Below are 21,891 nucleotides of genomic sequence, written 5' to 3'. Positions count from 1 at the left end.
CGTACGACACTTAAAAGGTCTTTAAATAAATACGTTTTGAAATCTATGAGTCTATGAGGGAAAAATGCATTGGGAATTATTTCCTGGGCCTGGCATTGTCATGAAAGGGGGCGGGACTGCGACGCTCTATTAGTGATAATAATAATTATTATTATTATCGATATACTGCTCAGCAGGCCTACTCGTGATAATAATTTGAATAGCCCTAGAATTCTTTTGACTTTCCATCTAGTCAATATTTAATGACTAATGACAACATTTGGTTCATTTTCCCCATTCATCTACTGACAGATTGTTACTTGGTTTCTTGCCTTGTCTTGTACAGAAAATAGGAGATTTACAAGCTCACAGCAAGTCACAGTGCGATACATTGTGCACATTGTGCACATTGTGATACCGCCACGCAAACCAAGTATTACATTCCCCTTAATAAAAGCATGACGAACGGCTGCTTCCTCCTTTCTGAACTAAGCTCATAATGCCCGCTGTGCTGTGCTGTGCTGTGGCGAGTGTGCAAAACCTCAGGTTGCCAACTCGGTTCATGGAGCAACGCCAGGTGTTTTGTTCTAGCCTTTAGCTTCAAACGCTCCTGATTCAACTGTTGATCACTTAATCGCAACGCTTTATCCAGATCACTCAACAGTTGAGTCAAGTCCGCTGAACGCTGTGGTGAAGCAACAAGCCCTCTGTCCCCCCTCCCCCCTCCCCAATACCAGAGAGACCAGTTGTCTCTCTCTTTTCTCTGTACAAAGAGACGTGTTCTCTCTCTGTGTGTATGTGGGTGTGAGTGTGTGAGTGTGTGTGTGTGTGTGAGTGTGAGTGTGAGTGTGAGTGTGAGTGTGTGAGTGTGAGTGTGAGTGTGTGTGTGTGTGTGTGTGTGTGTGTGTGTGCGCGTGTAGAACCTTCTGAGAGAAAGAGAGATGGGTTCTCTCTGTGTGAACCTTGTTCTGTGAAACAGAGAGACCAGAGGTGACCGCCCCTCTCTCTGTGCAAACCTTGTTTTGTGAGACAGAGACAGAGAAGGAGGAGTGCGCGAAGTGGAGGGGGGGCGCGATGATGATGATTAGGTCGTCGTGGGTTTGATTTGATAGTGGGGGGGGTTTCAGTGTCAATCAGCTGCCATGCTGTGGTGAGAAGCTTTGAATAAAAGCGTCCTTACCATCGTAATCTCCCCTACCATCCTCATCCTCCTTACCATCGATTTCATAGGCATACACTTCCCCGTACATCATCCAGTACGGTTGGAAGACCACGTCTTTGGCCAGTGTCCAGCTAGGCTCCTCGTTTGGGTACAGAATGGCTTTCCTTGGCACGCCGTAGCTCAGCAGGACTATGGCCATTATTACTACAATATAAAACATGTTGGCCACCTGGAACACATGTTAGATGTTATTGCCAGTACTGTATGGAAATGTGTTAGTGTAAAAGTGTATGAGGTGTTAGTGTAAAGCGTTTTATCTTGAGAAGAACATTTTGTTTTCAATATAGTTCACATACCTCATATTAGGACTTCAACTGTTGGTAAACACCAATATGGCTGAGCTAGGGACCCATAATCAGGACTGATATGTTTGGAAAACCAGATATTGTTTAATTATTGTTTTGTCTTAGATGCTAGTATTTTTTGTTGTTCTTTTAATTTGATCCGTTACCTTATTATCAATATTAAAAGGAGCTTTATTTTATTTTGTATTGCCAGTAATGACCCTGGATCCTAGACTTCTAATCGTTAGAATGTAATGGGACGAAACTTCACCAAATGGAAATGACAAACGGAGCCTAAAACAGAATCCACAAGTCAATGTTCTGTTCATCAACATTTCAACTGGTGGCGCTGAACATGGATGTGTGAATTCTGTCTTGGTGCAACTAAAGTTTATGATGATGACTGTCTGTACAAAGGGGATTAGAAACCTGAGAATTAGTGGTCAGTGACCGATAGTGGTTGGTTGGACTGGTGGTTAAGTCTGGTAGTTGTTACTTGTTAACGAGTTAGGAAAACACAATTCTTACAGTACCTGGTCACAGAATGTGCACGATGAACAATGCTGTCTGAGTGCAAACGTGCAGATTAAGAGTGATCAACCATTTTGTGAACGCACAAACATAGCGACAGTAAAAGTAATTTTGTCAGATATAAGCTCAGAACATTCAATAGCGTTTTGAAGAACTACACTGAAAGTAGGGCTGGGCAATTAACCAAAAATATATCGAAAACTGTGTTTTTCAAAATTATTCAAAATGTTTCAATTCAAACCACTTTAAAAAATGTTCAATAATAACAGATGTGCAAGCTCACAGTGCGGCGCTGTGCTTGTTTATCTGCTATTATTGAGAATCACGGTTCTAAATCCTAAGAGTTTTCTGAAAAACTCATGTTGCTGCATATACGTACAGCTAAAGTCTAAAATGACAGATGCTTATCCAGTTTTAATGGGTTAAAAAGAAGAACGAAGAATAGATCTTTCATAATCAAGCAACCACTTTAAGCTTGTATTATCCTTTGTCTTACAATGCAGTAGAAAATAATTGTGATATTGGGTTGAAGTCATATAAGAAAGGCAATTCTACACATGTATCGTACATGGCTGATGTTAAGGCCAACTCACCATTTTGGCAATCATCATAACGTATGGTCCTGCTTGCTGGTTGACGGCCAGGATATCGAGGAGACGCACATACCAGAAGATGATGTTAAGACAATAAACTGTCCTCCCTCCGACAAAAGTGTCCTCTCCACCCAACCTCAGGCCAAAGCCCAAGAAGAACGACACAATGGCCAGGAAGTCAGAAATGTTGAAATAGTCACTGAACCACACTTTGATCTTCTGACTTATCTTTCCCGCTTCTGACATGAACATCTGGAAACAAAAGGGGGGGAAAAAAGGGAAAATCAGTATCCAGTGTGAGGACTATTTAATTTTCAGATGTTGGGTTGAACCCACCTCTCTGATCTTCTCCACGGCAGAGGTAAAGATGTAGAGGATAACCACCCACTCCTGAGCAGAAGGCCAGTCTGGGGGCATCTTCACCAGGATCACATAGGAGTAGAACATCAGGAACCCCAGGTAGAAGAGCTGCTCAGAGGAAACACACAACCAGAACATCAGGAACCCCAGGTAGAAGAGCTGCTCAGAGGAAACACACAACCAGAACATCAGGAACCCCAGGTAGAAGAGCTGCTCAGAGGAAACACACAACCAGAACATCAGGAACCCCAGGTAGAAGAGCTGCTCAGAGGAAACACACAACCAGAACATCAGGAACCCCAGGTAGAAGAGCTGCTCAGAGGAAACACACAACCAGAACATCAGGAACCCCAGGTAAAAGAGCTGCTCAGAGGAACCCCAGGTAGAAGAGCTGCTCAGAGGAACCCCTGGAAGAAGAGCTGCTCAGAGGAAACACACAACCAAAACATCAGGAACCCCAGGTAGAAGAGCTGCTCAGAGGAACCCCAGGTAGAAGAGCTGCTCAGAGGAACCCCTGGAAGAAGAGCTGCTCAGAGGAAACACACAACCAGAACATCAGGAACCCCAGGAAGAAGAGCTGCTCAGAGGAACCCCAGGTAGAAGAGCTGCTCAGAGGAACCCCAGGCAGAAGAGCTGCTCAGAGGGAACACACAACCAGAACATCAGTCAGATGGTCACAAGGAAACTTGTAGCAGATCTACAAGTTTGTAGATCTGCTACAAGTTTGTAGATCTGCTAAAGTATGATATAATGCTATAAACACCAAGATGGGGTTCCCGCCCCAAAATGGGTTAATGATTATATCTGGTTTCAGCATTTTATTTTATTTTTGGCCATCCACTTGCTGAAATGTGGGTCCAGTCTTTAACAGGCCAGGGAAAGAGACTGTTGTTGTGATGATATAAAAACAAAACTGAGTTTGATGCAATCCCAGAGTGGGGGCCTCCCTCCTTCTCTGAGATATTTATAGAAGAGGTCAACAGGGTTGAGGTCTCCAAAGGGACGGAATCCCATCAAGGCACCGTGAGGCCAGGACCACATTGCCTGCCTGTTCCGCTGGACCTCTGTGAGTTTGTGACTGTGTGTGTGTGTGTGTGTGTGTGTGTGTGTGTGTGTGTGTATGTGTGTATGTGTGTATGTGTGTATGTGTGTATGTGTGTGTGTGTGTGTGTGTGTGTGTGTGTGTGTGTGTGTGTGTGTGTGTGTGTGTGTGTGTGATGCAGTTGAGTGAACAGAGCTGTGTGGGAGAGACATTTTTCTTCCAGGCCAGATTCACATTTCTTTCGTTTGTCAACAACAATCCTCTGTTGTTGTTTTTTTTAGTACAAAAATATTCAGCTATTAGTGTAGATTTTTGTCTTGCACAAACATTAAATTCCCATTTACAATTAATGGAGAATTCATGTCATATGTGAACGAGCAAATTGGCCATTTTCTTTATTTTTTAATGTTTTTTTGTGGCTTTCGCCTTTATTTTATATTTTTATGGAGGGACAGACAGTAGGCTGACAGGAAATGGGGAGAGAGATGGGGGGAAGACATGCAGTAAAGGCCGTCGGGATTGGGAGTCGATCCCGATGCACACTGCCAGACTGGATTACCAGCCAAGGTGCCTGGACCGCTGGTAATGGTCCAGGCTGCAAATTGGCTATTTTTGTCCTACATTGACAATGAATGGGGCACGGTGGCACAGTCGGTAGAGCTGTCGCCTCACAGCTGGTGCTGGGTACGATTCCCGCTGGGGACACTGTGGGCGTGTTCTCTCCTCTGCGTCATCAGTGCCCATACCCGAGGCGGGGTTGGCGAAAGGGCCTTTCTGTGTGGAGTTTGCATGTTCTCCCTGTGGCCCCTAGGGTAGGTACCCTCACATGTTCTCCCCGTGTTCCCTAGGGTAGGTACCCTCACAAACACATGCAGTAATCCTGGACTCTAAACTACCTCCCACTGACCAGCCTGAGGGGAAAGGAACTGGTCGGAATAACATGTACCTTCCACGCTCTACGTCCGGCCAGGGAAACTCTCCCCTGTCAGGTGAAAAGAAGCAGCTTGGACTCCTCATGCATAGAAGGAAGCATGGTCAGTCCACTGAATCCCCCCCCCCCCGCCCTCCCCAGGTTGGCAGAGGAAGTGTAGTGCCCAGGATTACAATAGATAATTGACAATGCGTTGCAAAATCGTGGGATAAAAATGAAAAGAAAAATTATAATAATAAGGGAGAATTTACGTCATATGTGGACGAGCAAATAGACATGTTTTGCGACATGGTGTACGATGATAAGATGATAAAAAAATCACACGGGTGTGATTTTTTAAACACCATCTAATCTAATATACAATTGAAAAGTTGTACCCAAAAGTTTTACCCAACCCAGTGTTCCCAACCCAGACCCAAAGTCAACAGCTACGTCACTACTGCAACACCATCTTACACACTACACTCACACGGCAGTGACGTCACACACTTACCCTCCGCACTGACCAGCCCATCCAGTTGGATATCAAGTCATATTTATACTTCTTTTATATTATATTTACACTATATGTTACTAGTGACAATATGTCTCTGTACTCGTTCTATACACTCATATGTATCTTTGTTTCCTCTCTCTATGTGCATGCACACAAACTCACAAGTCCAGTCTCTTGGCGTCGTGAGGTCAAACTATGAGGGAAAACTGCCGAAGCTTGACATGCGAGCGCTGAGATGTTGGGAGAAACAGAGGGGAGGCATGGACGCTATCTGGATATGTGGTAAGTCATTGACCGAGAGCTGCGTGGAGGACCGGCTCATCAGTGGTGAGATCGGGGCTGAGGCAGGCATAGCGTGTGTAGATAAGCCACTGAGCGGGCCTTCATTATGTGGATGAGTGCTTTTCACTGATGTTATCGATACAGCCACAGCAGCAAAAACAACCGTGTCTGCCCGTTACTTCTAAACTCCCTGGGAACCGGCCTCGGGCCTGCATACAGGTGTGTGAAAGAGAGAGACTATTTGCATATCGTCAGAACCGATATCGTCAGAACCGATCCACCGACGATGCAGTTGCCCTGGCGCTACACTCTGCACTCACCCACCTGGATAGGGGGGGCAAGAACAGATGTGTCCGAATGCTCTTTGTGGATTATAGCTCAGCTTTTAACACCATCGTTCCCACCAGACTAGACGCAAAGCTCAGGGATCTAGGACTGCACCCGGCCATGTGCAGCTGGATACTGAACTTTTTATCAGATCGCCGTCAGGTGGTGAGAATGGGAAACATCACATCGGACCCCCTGACCCTCAACACGGGAGCACCCCAGGGCTGTGTGCTGAGCCCTCTCCTCTATTCCCTGTACACACATGACTGCAAGGCCACACACAGCTCCAACGTCATCATTAAGTACGCAGATGATACTACAGTGATGGGCCTCATTGAAAGTGACGACGAGACGGCCTACAGAGCTGAGGTTGACACACTGACACAGTGGTGTCAGGAAAACAACCTCGCTCTCAACGTCAGTAAGACCAAAGAGCTGGTCGTGGATTTCAGGAGACAGGAGAGAGAGCACGCACCCATCTTCATCGACGGCGTCGCAGTGGAACAAGTCAGCGACTTTAAATTCTTGGGGATCCAAATCTCCAAGGACTTGAAGTGGGCCACACACACCAAAACAGTGGTGAAAAAAGCCCAACAGAGACTGTATTGCCTCCGCCGCCTGAAGAAGTTCCGAGTGAGCCCACGCATCCTCAGAGCGTTCTACAGCAGCACCATAGAGAGTGTCCTGACAAGTGGCAGCACTGCATGGTTTGGAAACTGCACCGCTGCGGAACGCAGATCACTGCAGAGAGTGGTGCGAACAGCGCAGCGCATCGTGGGCGGGGAGCTTCCCCCCCTCCAGGAAATACATGAAAGACGCTGCGTGGCTAAAGCGGAAAGTATAATCAGGGACATTTACCACCCCAGCCACAGCCTGTTCAAGCCGCTGCAGCACCCACGGCCAGGCAAGCGTTTCAGGAGCATCGGGAGCAGTACTACGAGGCTCTTGAACAGCTTTTATTTGTCAGCAATCAGATTGCTGAACAAGAGCTAAGTTTTAGACTTTTTGCTTAGTCGTATACATAGATGCACCCATGATGAACTCTATTTCTTTTGCACTCACTCTGTTATGTTAGGCATGTTCTTTCTCTCTACCTTTAAACTGCAATTTGAGCCTGCACAACCAAGTTTTTCACCCACCTTACTTGTAATGTGATGTGACAATAAAGATTGATTCTGATTCTGATTGATTCTGACTAAAGGCTCTATCCCGGTTGCACTGAGAGTCATAAATCCACTGGCATAATATACACTGTGTGTGTGTGTGCGCGCGTATATATATATATAGCATCTCATGAAAATGTGGAGGACTGACTCGTTGCTATACAATCCACCGCCTTGTACATTATACTGTACGTAATATCCTGTGTCGTCTAGTCCAACAATAGACACCTCTCACGTAAGCATTAGTTACTGTATATGTTAGTAAGCATTAGGTACTGCAGGGTTCCCCAATTAATTTTCCTCAAGGGCCATATTTTGACTTGCGTACCAAGTGGGGGCCGAGTCTGCACGGGCGAGGTCGAGGTCTTGCCCTGAAAATTAATTTTCAGGGCAAGACCCCATTTGAAAAGGATGCCCAGTTTGACATGCATAGGCTACTGACCCCCATTTAATGCCATTTATATCCGGGACCCTTCAAAAAAAACAAAAAAAAAAAACATTTATTTTATTTTATTTTATTCTTCCATGGGACACAAGGGGGCGCTCCACGGGCCGCAAATGGCCCGCGGGCCGCCTATTGGGGAACCCTGAGGTACTGTATATGTACGTAAGCATTAGGTACTGTATATGTTAGTCATCTAATGTAGGAAGATACTAGGGATGGATGATTGATTAGTCATCATATCAGTATCTGCAATATAGTTCTTAAAAATGCAATATCGGTAGCGAACCAATATCAATATAAAATACCAATATCAATCAAATCCAATGTCTGTAGCGAACCAATATCAATATAAAATACCAATATCAATATAAAATCCAAAGTCAGACAGAGAACGAGGAGCGATTTGCGTACCGTGTTGGACCAGAACTTGACGATGGGGGCGTGGTAGAAGGCGTAGATCTTGCGCGTCAACGGCAGCTTCCGGGAGCGAACTTGGGTTTCTGTCTCACTCTTGAGCTCACCGTGCTCGTGCACCCTGGTCTCCTTAAACACATCCTGCAACAACACAACACAACATGAGGAGAGAGAGAGATACAGCACCCTGGTCTCCTTAAACACATCCTGCAACAACACAACATGAGGAGAGAGAGAGATACAGACTAGAGGGAAACTAATGTCACTTTAAACACATCCTGCAAAAACACAACATGAGGAGAGACAGAGATACAGAGGGAAACTAATGTCACTTTACAACTACAAGGACTGAGTGAAGCGTGCCGTGTCATCCAACATATTTCACAGGTTCAGGGTTGGTTTCCATATGTCTTCATACAGCTTCATTTCAGTTCAGGGTTGGTTTCCATAACCTTCATACAGCTTCATTTCACAGGTTCAGGGTTCGTTTCGTTTCCATATGCCTTCATTCATATAGCTTCATTTCACAGGTTCAGGGTTGGTTTCCATATGCCTTCATTCATATAGGTTCATTTCACAGGTTCAGGGTTGGTTTCCATATGTCTTCATACAGCTTCATTTCACAGGTTCAGGGTTGGTTTCCATATGCCTTCATTCATACAGCTTCATTTAACAGGTTCAGGGTTGGTTTCCATATGCCTTCATTCATACAGCTTCATTTCACAGGTTCAGGGTTGGTTTCCATATGCCTTCATACAGCTTCATTTCACAGGTTCAGGGTTGGTTTCCATAACCTTCATACAGCTTCATTTCACAGGTTCAGGGTTGGTTTAATGGTTTCCATATGTCTTTATACAGCTTCATTTCACAGGTTCAGGGTTGGTTTCCATATGTCTTCATACAGCTTCATTTCACATCATGTTATCAGAACCTGCTCAGGAGGTGGTTCTATCCCTGAGTTCTCAAAACTCAGAATGCTCTAAAACAGCCAATAGATCAAGAAAAGAGAGATTGACAGAGAGAGAGACAGAGAGAGGGTCTGCTGGGGGTCTAGGGTATCTGGAACCTCCCGGGGACCCCCAGGAGAGTGTTCTGGATCTTCTGGATGTCATTGGCATGTGTTTTTTGCAAGGGGGGTCCCTTTAAGTTGCTGTTATGTTTCCGTTTGTTCATTTCTTTTCATCGTTACTGTATTGCTTGTTGTTCAATATTGTTGGGATGTGTGTTGTTGTCTCTCTGTGCGCAATGTTGACATTTGTTTTGTTGTATGTTGTATGAAAAATTGAAATTGAGAGAGGGACAGAGATGGGAGGGGAGAGAGAGAGACAAAGCAAGTCTGTGTGAATGACACAAAGAGAGCGAAAGAACAGGAAAAAGAGAGAACAAGAAAATGAAAAGAACATACAAAAAAAGATAAATGAAAAGCGTAGGTTGCTGCAGCCCACCGCAGACTAGGAGTTCAGTCCTCTCTTTTATTCTAGTTTTAGTTATAACAATCATGTCTTCTTCTGTTTTCTGTGTGGGGAATTCGCGGAATTGGCATAATAACGACTACATTGAAAAAGTGCCACCAAAATAAAATAAAATCTAAAATGAATATAAAGCGTAGCCAGACCATTTGTATGTCATCCGGTACGTTGTGGAAGTTGTGTTCACTGTCCTCCATGGTCATCTGGTGGTCGTCCTGATTCTGAGGGATGTGCGCCATCTCTGCTTTGGTCTTATACTCCAGCAGGAGGATAGCAGGAGGCACCAGGATGCTGAGGATCACCTGCACACACGCACACGCACACGCACACACACACACACACACACACACACACACACACACACACACACACACACACACACACACAATTATAATATAACATTAAAATAATAATAGTGTGTGGGGGCGTATGCGTGTGAGTGTGAGTGTGTGCGTGTGTGTGTGTGTGTGTGTGTGTGTGTGTGTGTGTGTGTGCGTGCGTTGACGAGTGTGTGTGTGTACGCTCACATATTGTTTGCATTTTATTATTATCCTGTCTGTGTGTGATCTCCTACAATTACAGCATTTATCTACTGTTTTTATTTTTATTTACTGAGTTGGCAACACATACTGTAATGTTCAATTGTTTGTCTTTTTGCTTTCTGTATGTCCTTGTCTATTTCTGTTCATGAAAAATGAATAAAATTGAAGTTGAAAAAAAAAAAAAAAAATCATAAGGTTAATAAAATAGGAACACCACAGTTGCGTTGGTTCCATTGATCCAAGACGGAACACAATCCATCATTCAAATAAACATGCTCTGAAAATGCACCATTGTTGTTTTCGTCGACTAAAACCAAGACGAAAAATGTCCGTCGACTACCTTTTTCCACTGACGAAAACTACATGGAAACTAAATGAAAACAAAGCTACGATGACTAAAACTAAGACTAAATATGTTGACAATTTCGTCAACAGATAAAAAAAAGTAAGAGTAAAATGTTAGGAAGGGACTAGTGGACAAGAGATCCAGTATAAGTCAATTTACACTTGGTTGCATGCTGAAAATAGCCGATCTACAAGCTCACAACGTTGTGAGCTTGTAGATCGGCTATTTTCAGCAAGTATAAAATCAGCCATTACGACGGCATCAAGGCCCGCCAAAACACATTTAGTCAACTAGAGGATTTTTACGGCTCTAGCAGTAATTCCGAAACATATTAATTAATTTCTAGGACCCCCAGTTTCACACGCATTAGTCTACGGATCCCCCATTTAATGGTATTTCTATCTCTGGTACCCCAATTTATATTGTAAAACCACTGTTCATTTTAGTGTACAAATGGAAACCAAATGGGTCCATTTGGTTCCATTTGTACACTCTCAGAGTTACAGAGGGTCCATTTGGTTCCTATCTATGTCTAATTGAGCTAGGTACCCCCTGGAACTCCCTCAAGTACCCCTAGGGGTCCCCGGACCCCACTTTGGGAACCAGTGCTCTACAAAGCTTTACGTTGTATGCCACGCGGACTGCACCTTGTACCAGGAGTTCTTGCGCATGTTGAGGCGTCCCATCCACATGTCGGAGAGCAGCAGCTGGGTGCAGGTGTGAGCCACGAAGGGCCGGAGGTGAGACGACACGGCCAGTTTCAGACACGTGCTGTTGCTCCAGTTCTTCAGCTCGTAGGTGAGCAGCTTCATGGCCATGGTCTCGTCCTGACGGAACGACTGCTCCAGCAGGTCCACCGCCAGCGTCCCAAACTCACTGCAGAACACAGAACAGACCTTACAGTACCAATGACCCAAAACTGATACTTGTCAGGAAAGAGGGGTGTGAGATGGAGGATGACTGATTTAAGCAGTCACACCTGGCCTGAGTCAAACTAGAACTGGACTCAGAGCTGGGTGTGGCTGCGCACCTGTTGTGCATGGACTTGATCAAGGCAAACAGGTTAAATCAGTCATCTCCACAAACACTGAGAAGATATGGCCTCTGTCCGGACAGTGGGGAGATCGCCTCTCCTGTGTAATGTGATATTATTGTATATAATTCCCTGCACATGAAGCAATAAAGCTACAATTCAACGAAGCTGCCCTGTGTCGTGTCCTTCTGTACCCTGGGTTGTCACTAGCTTTGTCACAAGGGGGTTAACCCATTTTGACCTGAGATCAGATTCTAATAATCAAAAAAAAAAAGTTATAGTGCAGCCGGGCGCGGCTGCACTATAACTTTGGGACAGGCCCGTCTAGAGTTTGAGATTTGAATGGACAGGTATCAGTCAAAAGGGAGACATCGAAAGAGGAAGGATGGATGGGGAAGGATCAACATATGGAATGTCAGAACAGGTTCTGACATATATCCATATATGGAGATCTAAGGGTTTGAGGTCAGAGTTGCTGGCCAATATTGAAGACATCAGGGATCTCCATATATGGGCTTAACACTCTGATCCCCGGGGGTATTTGGAACCATTAAATCAATGCCTCCAGCCATTTTCAGCTTCAGAGCACATTTCAAGGTGGCACAGCGCCGGTGCGCTATGTTATTAATTAACCCATTTAGGCCTGACGTCAAAATTTAAAAAATAACTTTAAAAAATGTATTTTATTTTCTGAAATACCGTTCTCATTATTTCATGTCAAGGACCCCAAAAAGTATATGTAATTGGCCGCCGACCCCCATCAAAAAAGATGTTGTTCTCTTGACAATATTATACTTGTGGCGCCGCTGAAGAAGAGACCCCACCATAATAGTTATGAGATATGGAGATGCAAGGTTTCTGCCTGACAGCAACTGTATACAACTTGAATACCCATTAATTTCACCACAGAGACTTTAGAATGCTTGTTGTCTAAGAGCACACAGTGTTCACAGAGACTCTAGAATGCTTGTTGTCTAAGAGCACACAGTGTTCACAGAGACATTCAAAGACATTCAAGGTGAGCGAAAGACCTGGACGCCACAGGAAGTTGTCTCCGGTTACCAAGCTACAGTGATACTCTAAAATCATTTGTACATGCTTCATATTTCATTCAATACTTTGTTCCCGTAGCCTGAAACAAATCGATTTAGTCGGGGAAAGAAATCTGTTCAAATCTGGACAATTAGTTCATATACAAGAAATATATTGATTATTCGATTAACCCTACAAGTAAGCTGTAAGCAAGATTAAGTACATTTTGTGTAAACAGCCGAGCCCTTACTTTGAGTACTCCTTCAGCTCCTCCGAGGTGTCGTCTACGACGTCGCTCTTCTTGGCCTCGTAGCACATGGAGCGGCACAGCTTGCAGGCCACCAGGGCCTTGGCCATGTTCTCCTCTCCGTGCTGCCAGAAGAACAGAGACATCTTCTGCCTCTTCATCAGCACGGCCCACACCAGCAGCTCGTTGAACGGGTAGGGGAAGCGCCGCGTCTCCGGGTCGTCGATGTCCACGATCTCCTCCTTGCTCCTCTTCTTGTTCTGCTCCACGTGAGACTCCAGCTGAGAGGCAGGGAGGGGGGGTAGAATGAGCATTTAACCTCTTAACACAATCGGTGCCGGGATTCCATCAAAATAGGAGCTCTGGGGTGCCGGAAAGACATGGTTTTCGCTTTTACTCTGAAACCCACGACTCGGAAACAATCCGCTACAAAAAGTTTGCTTTGCGGTGGCTCAGGGGTAGAGTGCCTGGATGGTAACCGCAAGGTTGCCAGTTCGAACCCGGGCTCCCCCAGAGTTACTGTCGAAGTGTCCTTGAGCAAGACACTGAACCCGTAATTGCTCCCGATGTGCTAGTTGGTGCCTTGCATGGTTTCTGCTGCCATCGGTGTATGAATGTGTGTGTGAATGGGTGAATGTAATGCACAATCTCTGTAAAGCGCCTTGGATAAAGGCGCTATATAAATGCACCATTTACCATTTACCATTTACATTGCTAGCTTACATTGCTATCGTTTTAATTTATACGATATATGATCCATATTTTGCGGGAGAGACGGATGAGGAGCAGAAATGAAGCGCTAGTAGAGAGTATGAAAGCGCCCTGGATTATGAGAGACGAGTCATTCTTTCTGCCGCGCTAACAGCTAAGTCAACGGTAAGCTAACATGAGCTCAGAGCGTAGCATACTCCAGGCCGGCCTTACCTTGGCCTTACCTTGGGTTTGTAAGGCTGTGCGGTCTTGATGAAGTGGTTGTGTCTGGTCTTCTCCTTCTTACCTTGGGTTTGTAAGGCTGTGCGGTCTTGATGAAGTGGTTGTGTCTGGTCTTCTCCTTCTTACCTTGGGTTTGTAAGGCTGTGCGGTCTTGATGAATTGGTTGTGTCTGGTCTTCTCCTTCTTACCTTGGGTTTGTAAGGCTGTGCGGTCTTGATGAAGTGGTTGTGTCTGGTCTTCTCCTTCTTACCTTGGGTTTGTAAGGCTGTGCGGTCTTGATGAAGTGGTTGTGTCTGGTCTTCTCCTTCTTACCTTGGGTTTGTAAGGCTGTGCGGTCTTGATGAAGTGGTTGTGTCTGGTCTTCTCCTTCTTATCGGCCTGGATGCTGAAAGACTCGTGACTCTTCCTCAGATGAGAGCCTGGACTCGTATGGCGACCTGATCTCTACAAACGACACAAACAACAGTGTGAGGGCGGCTGTGGCTCAGGAGGTAGAGCAGGTCGTTCAATGATCCCTGGGTCGGCGGTTCGAATCCCAGCTCCTCCTGTCCACACTGAATCCTACACTGCCTCCAATGAGTTGGTCGGTGTGAGCTCACCACCGTTGGTGTGTGAATGTGGGAAGTGAGGACGCTGGCGTCGACTGTTCGCCGCTTCACCTCCCAATGTATGAATGAATGAACCATTGAAAAGCGCTATAAAAATGCAATTCATTATTATTAATTCAATTAGGGTGACAGTTACACCTAAATAGGGTCCATTTGGTTACACTTAGAGATGGGTATTGTTAGGATTTTTATGAGCCCGATTCCGGTTCCTAACAGTTGCCTATTTCGATTCCAAAATGCTATAAATTAACTCAAATGGTCAAATGTTTATTTAACAAAAAACAACGTTATTCTTTTAAGCCTTAGAAAATGTATGACATGTACATCTTCTCCTTTATTCAACAGTTGAGCCATTTGTGGAAAATAGCTGCATATTTTCTTTTTAAATATATCTATTCTGAAATTATCCGTACAAGTTTTCCAGTATATCACACACACACACACACACACACACACACACACACACACACACACACACACACACACACACACACACACACACACGGTCAGTGTGGACAGGACTTCCCTACACAGACAGTAACGTGAGGTGCTACTAGTAGGCTATCAGTTGCTGCTGGGGTTGACTGGCAAGTCCCAGTGTGTATCTAGGGTGACCACCGGTCCCGCATCTCGTGGGACAGTCCCGAAATCGGACCGTCTGACCCTGCAGGAAAACCCAAGGTGCTGGAGGGGCTTAGGGTGCACAATATGGACACAATTTCAAGGTGTGCTACTGGAGGGGCTTAGGGTGCACAATATGGACACAGTGTTACTTCCATCTGGGACAGCAGTAAGACAAGACGTCTATCATCTAGTCAGTGTGTGTGTAACCTCAGGAAACCCAGACATTTTTATTTCCAGGGAGAAAAAAAAAAAGTCTGGGGCCGAGCGCAAACGTCCATCACTCTCTGCTGATTTCTGATCGTCTGCAACTTTGTTAAATTGACGCACACACACACACACTCCTCTCTCTCTCTCTCTTTGTCGCTCAAATGAATTAGTCTCATGTCGCGCAGCTGCGTCTAGATTCTCCCTGCGGATCCTGCCGGGAGCTGCCTATGCCATAGAAAGCCCAGGTGGACCCCAGGCTAGTGTGTGTGTGTGTGTGGTCACCTTTCACACTATCTCACCCTGTTGCTGCCATGGAGGTTGTTGTAAATGATGCGGAAGCGTTTCCTGGTGTAGTTACACCTGTATGTCCCGCCCATCAGATACTCGATGACCAGGCCCACGTCAATCAAGGTGATCTTGTAGTTTGGAGGAAGGTTACCCTACAGACCATTACAGGAAAACAATGAAAGAACAATGACTGTGGTTAACACCAGGGTTATTATACAGTAGCTACAGTACTGGAACTCATTCCCTGCCAAGGATGTCATTTAGGCTGCACTGAATGAGTCAACTAAACCAGTGGTTCCCAAAGTGGGGTCCGGGGACCCCCAGGGGTCCTTGAGGGAGTTCCAGGGGGTCACCAGTTAAATGATAGTTTGGAACCAAATGGACCCTTATGGGTCTGTAACTTGAGTGTAGAAATGGAACCAAATCTCAGAGTAAAATTAACATTGATTTTACAATCTAAATTGGGGGTCCCAGAGATAGAAATGCCATTAAAATGGGGGGTCCTTAGACTAATGCATGTCACACTGAGGGTCCTTGAAATTAAACGGGTTGAGAATCACTACTAGAGCCATTTCAAATGGGGGGTCCGTGGGCTAATTAGTGTCAATTTGGGGGTCATTGACATGAAAAGTTTGCGAACCACTGAACTAAAACTAAATAATTCAAACTAGTTTAGAACTGAAATAGATTTTAGTAAAAAAACAAAATTTACGTTAAAATCTGTCTTTCTTAAAAATATACATTTTTCAATAGCTAAAGCATAACGCTTAAAACACTAAGATGGATTCCCACCCAGAATGGGTTAATGAAAATGTTCTTTGAATCTTTTGAATATCTTTGAATATATATATTCTTTCAGAGCGAATGTTTTTAACTCAAATCTTTGCTTCTGAGGGGTCCCTGGAACTACATATTTTCAGATGGGGGTTGGCAGCCAATTACATATAATTTTTGGGGTCCTTGACATGAAATTGTTTGAGAACCACTGACATAGATACATAGGTTTTTCAGAAAATTGTCACTTTGTCAGGATTTTAGAAGACATTTTGTAGAATTGTCCTCAGATCTAAATGGGTCAAGAGCCGATAGGTTACCTGTTTGACATCCCGGACCAGATGAAGTAGAGTTGGATTGTTGGGAGCTTGTTTCTGTAACAGACAGGAGGAGCTGTGATTTAATCTGATCGTCATGTATCCATGTTGTTCATGGATTTTAGTGTTCTGAACTGTTAACTTTAATGATTTGAAAATAAATTCCGACTGGGATCAATGGATGTTGTACAGGGCTGGACTGGGACAAAAATTCGGCCCGGGCATTTTCGCGTGAATTTGGCCCAGACCGGCCCACCACAACCAGCGCGCCGATAGCAGAAACTCTACCGCCCGCTCCGTTGCGGCACACACAAACAAACAAACCCTAATACCACCACTTTTACAGAACAACATAGGCCTAAATGATACAAACCAACAGACAACTACACAACCCTTTGTAGAGGGTTTATTTGTCACTCACTGATACAGGTACAGTGAAATTATCATGATGGCACTGGCAGAATGGCAAAAAGTTTTTTCTTTTTTTTTATCATGGCGGGCCCCTACAGTCGCGGCCCACCGGGAAAATGCCCGGTATGCCCGGTGGCCAGTCCATCCCTGATGTTGTACATCTATGTGTTAGGGTGTGTGTGTGTGTGTGTGTGTGTGTGTGTGTGTGTGTGTGTTACCGTGTTGTAGAGCTCCTCCAGGCGATTGATGGTCAGAAAGCGGTGCATGCTCACACCGTTCTCTATCAGCAGCTTGACAAAATCCACCCTGTCCATCACCAGAGCATCTAGCATGGCCTGTTCCAGAGAGCCCACCTGAGAACACACACACACACACACACACACACACACACACATCCACATCCACATCCACACACACACACACACACACACACACACACACACACACACACACACACACACACACACACACACACACACACACACACACACACACACACACACACAGCTGTCAACAACATCTGTCTCTCCCATTTTAAGCATGCACTTTAATGGAGTTTTAAAGGAAATAAGTTTAAATGGCCGCTCCACAGTTTTGTGTCGACCTGAACTGAACTACATTTGTAATTATACCCAGCGGAAAGCTTAACTTCTGCTACGGGTGGGGGGGAGGGGGGGGGGAGTTGCGTGTGAGCTTGTACTGATCCAGTTTACAAGCTCAAGAGTATTGGGGATGTCAATATAGGTGGGAATTAAAAAATATAAAAAAATCATAGACAATCTACAAGCTCCAAACACGTTGTGGCGTCTTTAAATAGGGCTCAATTGGGTACATGAAAATAATATGGAAAATAACAGAACATGAGTATTTTTCTTCACATCCATAACAGAACATGAGTATTTGTCTTCACATCCATAACAGAACACGAGTATTTTTCTTTGCGTCAATGCGAACCTCAGGGATTTTCCAACTTTTACATCAGCACAGGCCATCAGGAGCTTCTTATAAAAAAGATTAATCTAATGGGGTTTATGTTACGTAAATGTTAAGGGGGATGGCAGCCTGCCAGAGCGGAGTCCCTCGGTAACCCCGGCTGGCTCATCCGAGTACAGACGGTCCTGCACGGGGCTTTCTGGACCGTTTGAAAAGGTTTGGCGTGAATGTCAGAACAAAACAAACATCACTATGAAGCATCTGGCCACTCAGACAGTGTGGTCCTCAACATGTCCATGTTCATCCCAAATGTATAACGTGGAGCCCATCTGAGAATATTATCCCATTTTGGGCGGGAACCCCTTTTGGTGTTTTAAACATTATGTTATAATTTAGCTATTGAAAAATAGCAGATCTACAAGCTCATAGAGCTTGTAAAGCTCAATGGCTAAATGGGTTAAATGGCACGACTACTTTTACCCACAATAGAAAACTTGTGCTACAAAATGCCTCAATTATTGGCAATTTCCCAAAAGTATTCCAAGATCCAAAAATAGCGGATCTACAAGCCCATCGCTATAGACTAGCGTCGCAGTCCCTCCCCCTTTCAGAACGACGAGTGGCCCAGGAAATGAATCCCAATGCATTTTGCCCATAGGCTTTTCTTAAAGTATTTATTTAAAGACGGTTGCGCCGCGGACAAAGCCAACTCGGATCGTGACAAATCATGACAATGAACACTGGGTCGATCAAATAATTTATAAGAAGAAAAACAAAACAAATAGTGTTGTCTCCTGCCTTTATTTTCTTCTTTCTAATGATTTGATCGGCCCACTCGAACCCCCTTTAAGACCCCTGGGGGTCCTCGGACCCCACTTTGAGAAGCCCTGACATAGAGGACGTACCAGGAGCTGCGTGCCGTACACAAACACATGGTTCTTGGCGATGTCGACACGGTCCCACGCCAAGGTCAGCACCAGCTGATCGAAGGCAGACGCATTTGTGCCTGAAGAAAGAAGGGGGGGGGGGGGGGGGGGATTGAATGAATATGCATACACACGTGCACAAATCAAGCCAGGTACACTCACGCATATGTGCAGTATATGTTATAGTGTGGAGAGGGAAACAGCGACACAGGAAACCCAAGTTGCGTAGAGAAGTTTACTGTAGCTTCCACATAAATATAATACAGACACTCTGTAGCGAGAATAACAACAACACACCGTAACCCGGAACCGGAGTCCTCCATCTTTCCCCCGTGCTCTTAAAGGCACCATACCCCTCGGGTGAATGTCTCTCATAGTCTCTAGATGTGGGTCACCACAATAGGATGATATTGAAAAACCAGTCAGATTGAAAAGAATCACACCCGTCTGAAGTGAGTGGTGGTGCAGAGAGGTGGGGAGTTCCAGCACCCAGGGTGCCGGGCCGATTCCGGCGAGCCGCCCCGTGTCCGAAACGGTTGAGAAATGACATAGTTACCGTGTGGTGGTCCCTGTACTGTACTGTACTGTACTGTACTGTACTGTACTGTACTGTACTGTACTGTACTGTACTGTACTGTACTGTACTGTACTGTACTGTACTGTACTGTACTGTACTGTACTGTACTGGCACACCTGAAATCACCATATATACAGTTAATATGTGCGTGTGTTTGTGTGTGTGTTAAGTTGTGCACAGGTGGTGAAAAACAACCATGCTGTTTTCGTGCTCAGACGCACCCACCCACCCAGCAACACACACACATAGCTCCGTAAGGGAGCTATATTATGTGTGTGGGTGTGCTGACATCTCGTCTCGCCGAGACAGGTGGGGTGGGGGGGGGAGGTGATCGTTTACGATTCGGTCCCTATGGGGACGTAACTCGGACGCTGCCGAGTCGTCTGAAGGTGACTTGGCAACACTCGGCACAGCGAAGGTGTGGCTCGTGGCTCAAGTCGGCTTCAGACAGCGTGCCTCCGTCAGTGAAAACGAGGGCACCTTTTTCAGTCCGACTGGTTTTCCAATCATACTGTGACATACACGCGCGACAGTAATTGCCACTTAATACATTGTGTATTTCCTTTTTGAGTGGTGCAACCACTCCAAGGAACAGCAATGTCCGCGTTCACCTATGTGTTGTTCGCCGAACATGCTAACCCTCTCAGTTCAGTTTTATCTAGAGCGCGAGAGGTGTGCAGAGGAACATGCTAACCATCTCCCTCTAAAACAAAGTTTTATTTTTGAGTAAGATGAATATGTCAATCACAGAAAAGTACACTGAATTGACTTTTCCTTCAAATCCATAGTCTGAAAAGCCAAGTTAAATCTAAAAGTAAAATCTTTGTTTTACACAGTTTCACATTTTTAATCAACTAAACATACACTACACAACAACAACTTCTTTAACCAACTAAATTAACTACATACAACTATAACATACTATAACGAACTAAACATATACTACATAATACAACTACCATACTATAACCAACAAAAAAAAACATGCTACATCCAACTATAACCAACTAAACGTACTATATCCAACTACATCCTTAACCAACTGTGATACATTGATTATGTATGAGTGGGCGTTCAGTAGCCTTTGGTTCCCACCGGGTGAGTTACTGTTTCACCCTGAAGAATGCGGCTCCGCCGGCCAAATATTTGCCTGTGCGGGCCGGGCCTTCTTCAGGGTGTTTTGTTCTGTCACAATCCTCTCGTTTGAGTATCAGAACCCGTTTCTCCACAACTCTAATCAGACGGAAAAGGGCACCATATGTGACACACGCACACACATTCCTTCCCTTTGTCTCCAATTAAGAGTAATGGGAACAAATGTTATTTAGGTCCTTGGTTTACCTGGATCCTAGTTTCTCTCTGAATTATATCGATGTGATTACTGTTCCTTGCATATTAAAAGTCGCTCTGGCTAAGAGCATCTGCTAAATTCCTAAATTATAAATTGCAACTCACCCTCTTCAGGGTCAAACTTATAACAATTAAAACATGGTGATGTGCAAACTAAATAATAATAACACCACCACCAGAGTAAAAGAGCACATCTATTTTCCTTCTTTGTTGGAAATGAAAGAAAGAAAAACAAAACAGCACAGATATGGAACATGGCAGACACAATGGAAACAGGCTAATGATGACTAACTGTAGGACAGTGGTTCCCAACCTGTGGGAAGGGGCCCACTGTTGGGCTGTGAGGATATTGTAAATGGGCCTCCACGTGATTAGCAACACACTAAAAACTTGTATTGGTGTTCTAAGCTGGAACACAATCGATTGATTTATCATTAAAAAACTCTGAAAATGAACGAGGCCCACCCATTTGACCACTTTGACCACACGGCAGCAGCGTAGTGGTCTGATGGGTGGACCATGAACGCGTTTGGGATTTCCAAGTGGGCCCTGATCCAGAGAAGGTTGGGAACCACTGAGTGAATACCTAGCAACCCTGCTCTCCCCACAGGAGGGTGTCTCCCTGTGTCAGACAGACTGCAGAGAAAGAGACAACAGCACGGAGGCATGCAGGGGAGAAGAGCAAAGTAATGTAATGACGCCGTTGAAAGAACGCTGGCTGGCAACACGATCTCCACACACACACACACACACACACACACAAGCAGAAAGGAATGAGAGTGAAAGAGAGAGACAGTGCGTGTGTGCGTGCGTGCAGTTTTTCAAAACATATCTATATCAATATGAAAACATGACAAGGTCAGGCCAAAGTCAAGATGTTAATCCATAAAGAACAGCAGCATGTGCTGCCAGGGGACCCTCCAGGATGGAGAGGAGGCTAAATGATACTCATTACCACTCCTTATGTTCACAACAGGCACTTAATTCCTAGGATTCTGTGCCATTTGTGGCAAAATACAAATATAATATACAAAATATATCTAATCAAACAAAATATATATTTTTTAAATCGTATTATTATATACCGTAATTTCCGGACTATAAGCCGCACCTGAATATAAGCCGCACCAGCCAAATTTAGGGAAAATCCCATATACAAGCCGCACCGGACTATAAACCGCACCGGACTATAAGCCGCAGCTACG

At 44.8% G+C, this 21,891-nt stretch overlaps 1 protein-coding gene across 1 annotated transcript in view; it reads right to left on the bottom strand.

The window, feature by feature from the left end:
- Nucleotides 1-21,891, bottom strand: part of trpm7 (transient receptor potential cation channel, subfamily M, member 7) — a gene marked incomplete at both ends in the record, with an annotated part of 43,230 nt that overhangs the window by 18,654 nt on the left and 2,685 nt on the right. Inside the window, 12 exons of the mRNA XM_083759198.1 lie at nucleotides 1,160-1,370; nucleotides 2,610-2,861; nucleotides 2,946-3,077; nucleotides 8,067-8,210; nucleotides 9,685-9,840; nucleotides 11,074-11,302; nucleotides 12,742-13,019; nucleotides 13,674-13,730; nucleotides 13,984-14,115; nucleotides 15,410-15,550; nucleotides 17,119-17,253; nucleotides 18,739-18,839. Coding sequence (XP_083615324.1) covers nucleotides 1,160-1,370; nucleotides 2,610-2,861; nucleotides 2,946-3,077; nucleotides 8,067-8,210; nucleotides 9,685-9,840; nucleotides 11,074-11,302; nucleotides 12,742-13,019; nucleotides 13,674-13,730; nucleotides 13,984-14,115; nucleotides 15,410-15,550; nucleotides 17,119-17,253; nucleotides 18,739-18,839 — 1,968 coding nt within the window. The remainder of the gene's footprint in view (nucleotides 1-1,159; nucleotides 1,371-2,609; nucleotides 2,862-2,945; nucleotides 3,078-8,066; nucleotides 8,211-9,684; nucleotides 9,841-11,073; nucleotides 11,303-12,741; nucleotides 13,020-13,673; nucleotides 13,731-13,983; nucleotides 14,116-15,409; nucleotides 15,551-17,118; nucleotides 17,254-18,738; nucleotides 18,840-21,891) is intronic.

This window comes from Protomyctophum parallelum (genome assembly GCF_964188405.1).
Source record: "Protomyctophum parallelum genome assembly, chromosome: 2".
NCBI classification, from domain to species: Eukaryota; Metazoa; Chordata; class Actinopteri; order Myctophiformes; family Myctophidae; genus Protomyctophum; species Protomyctophum parallelum.
This window is presented reverse-complemented; position numbering and strand designations above follow the sequence as displayed.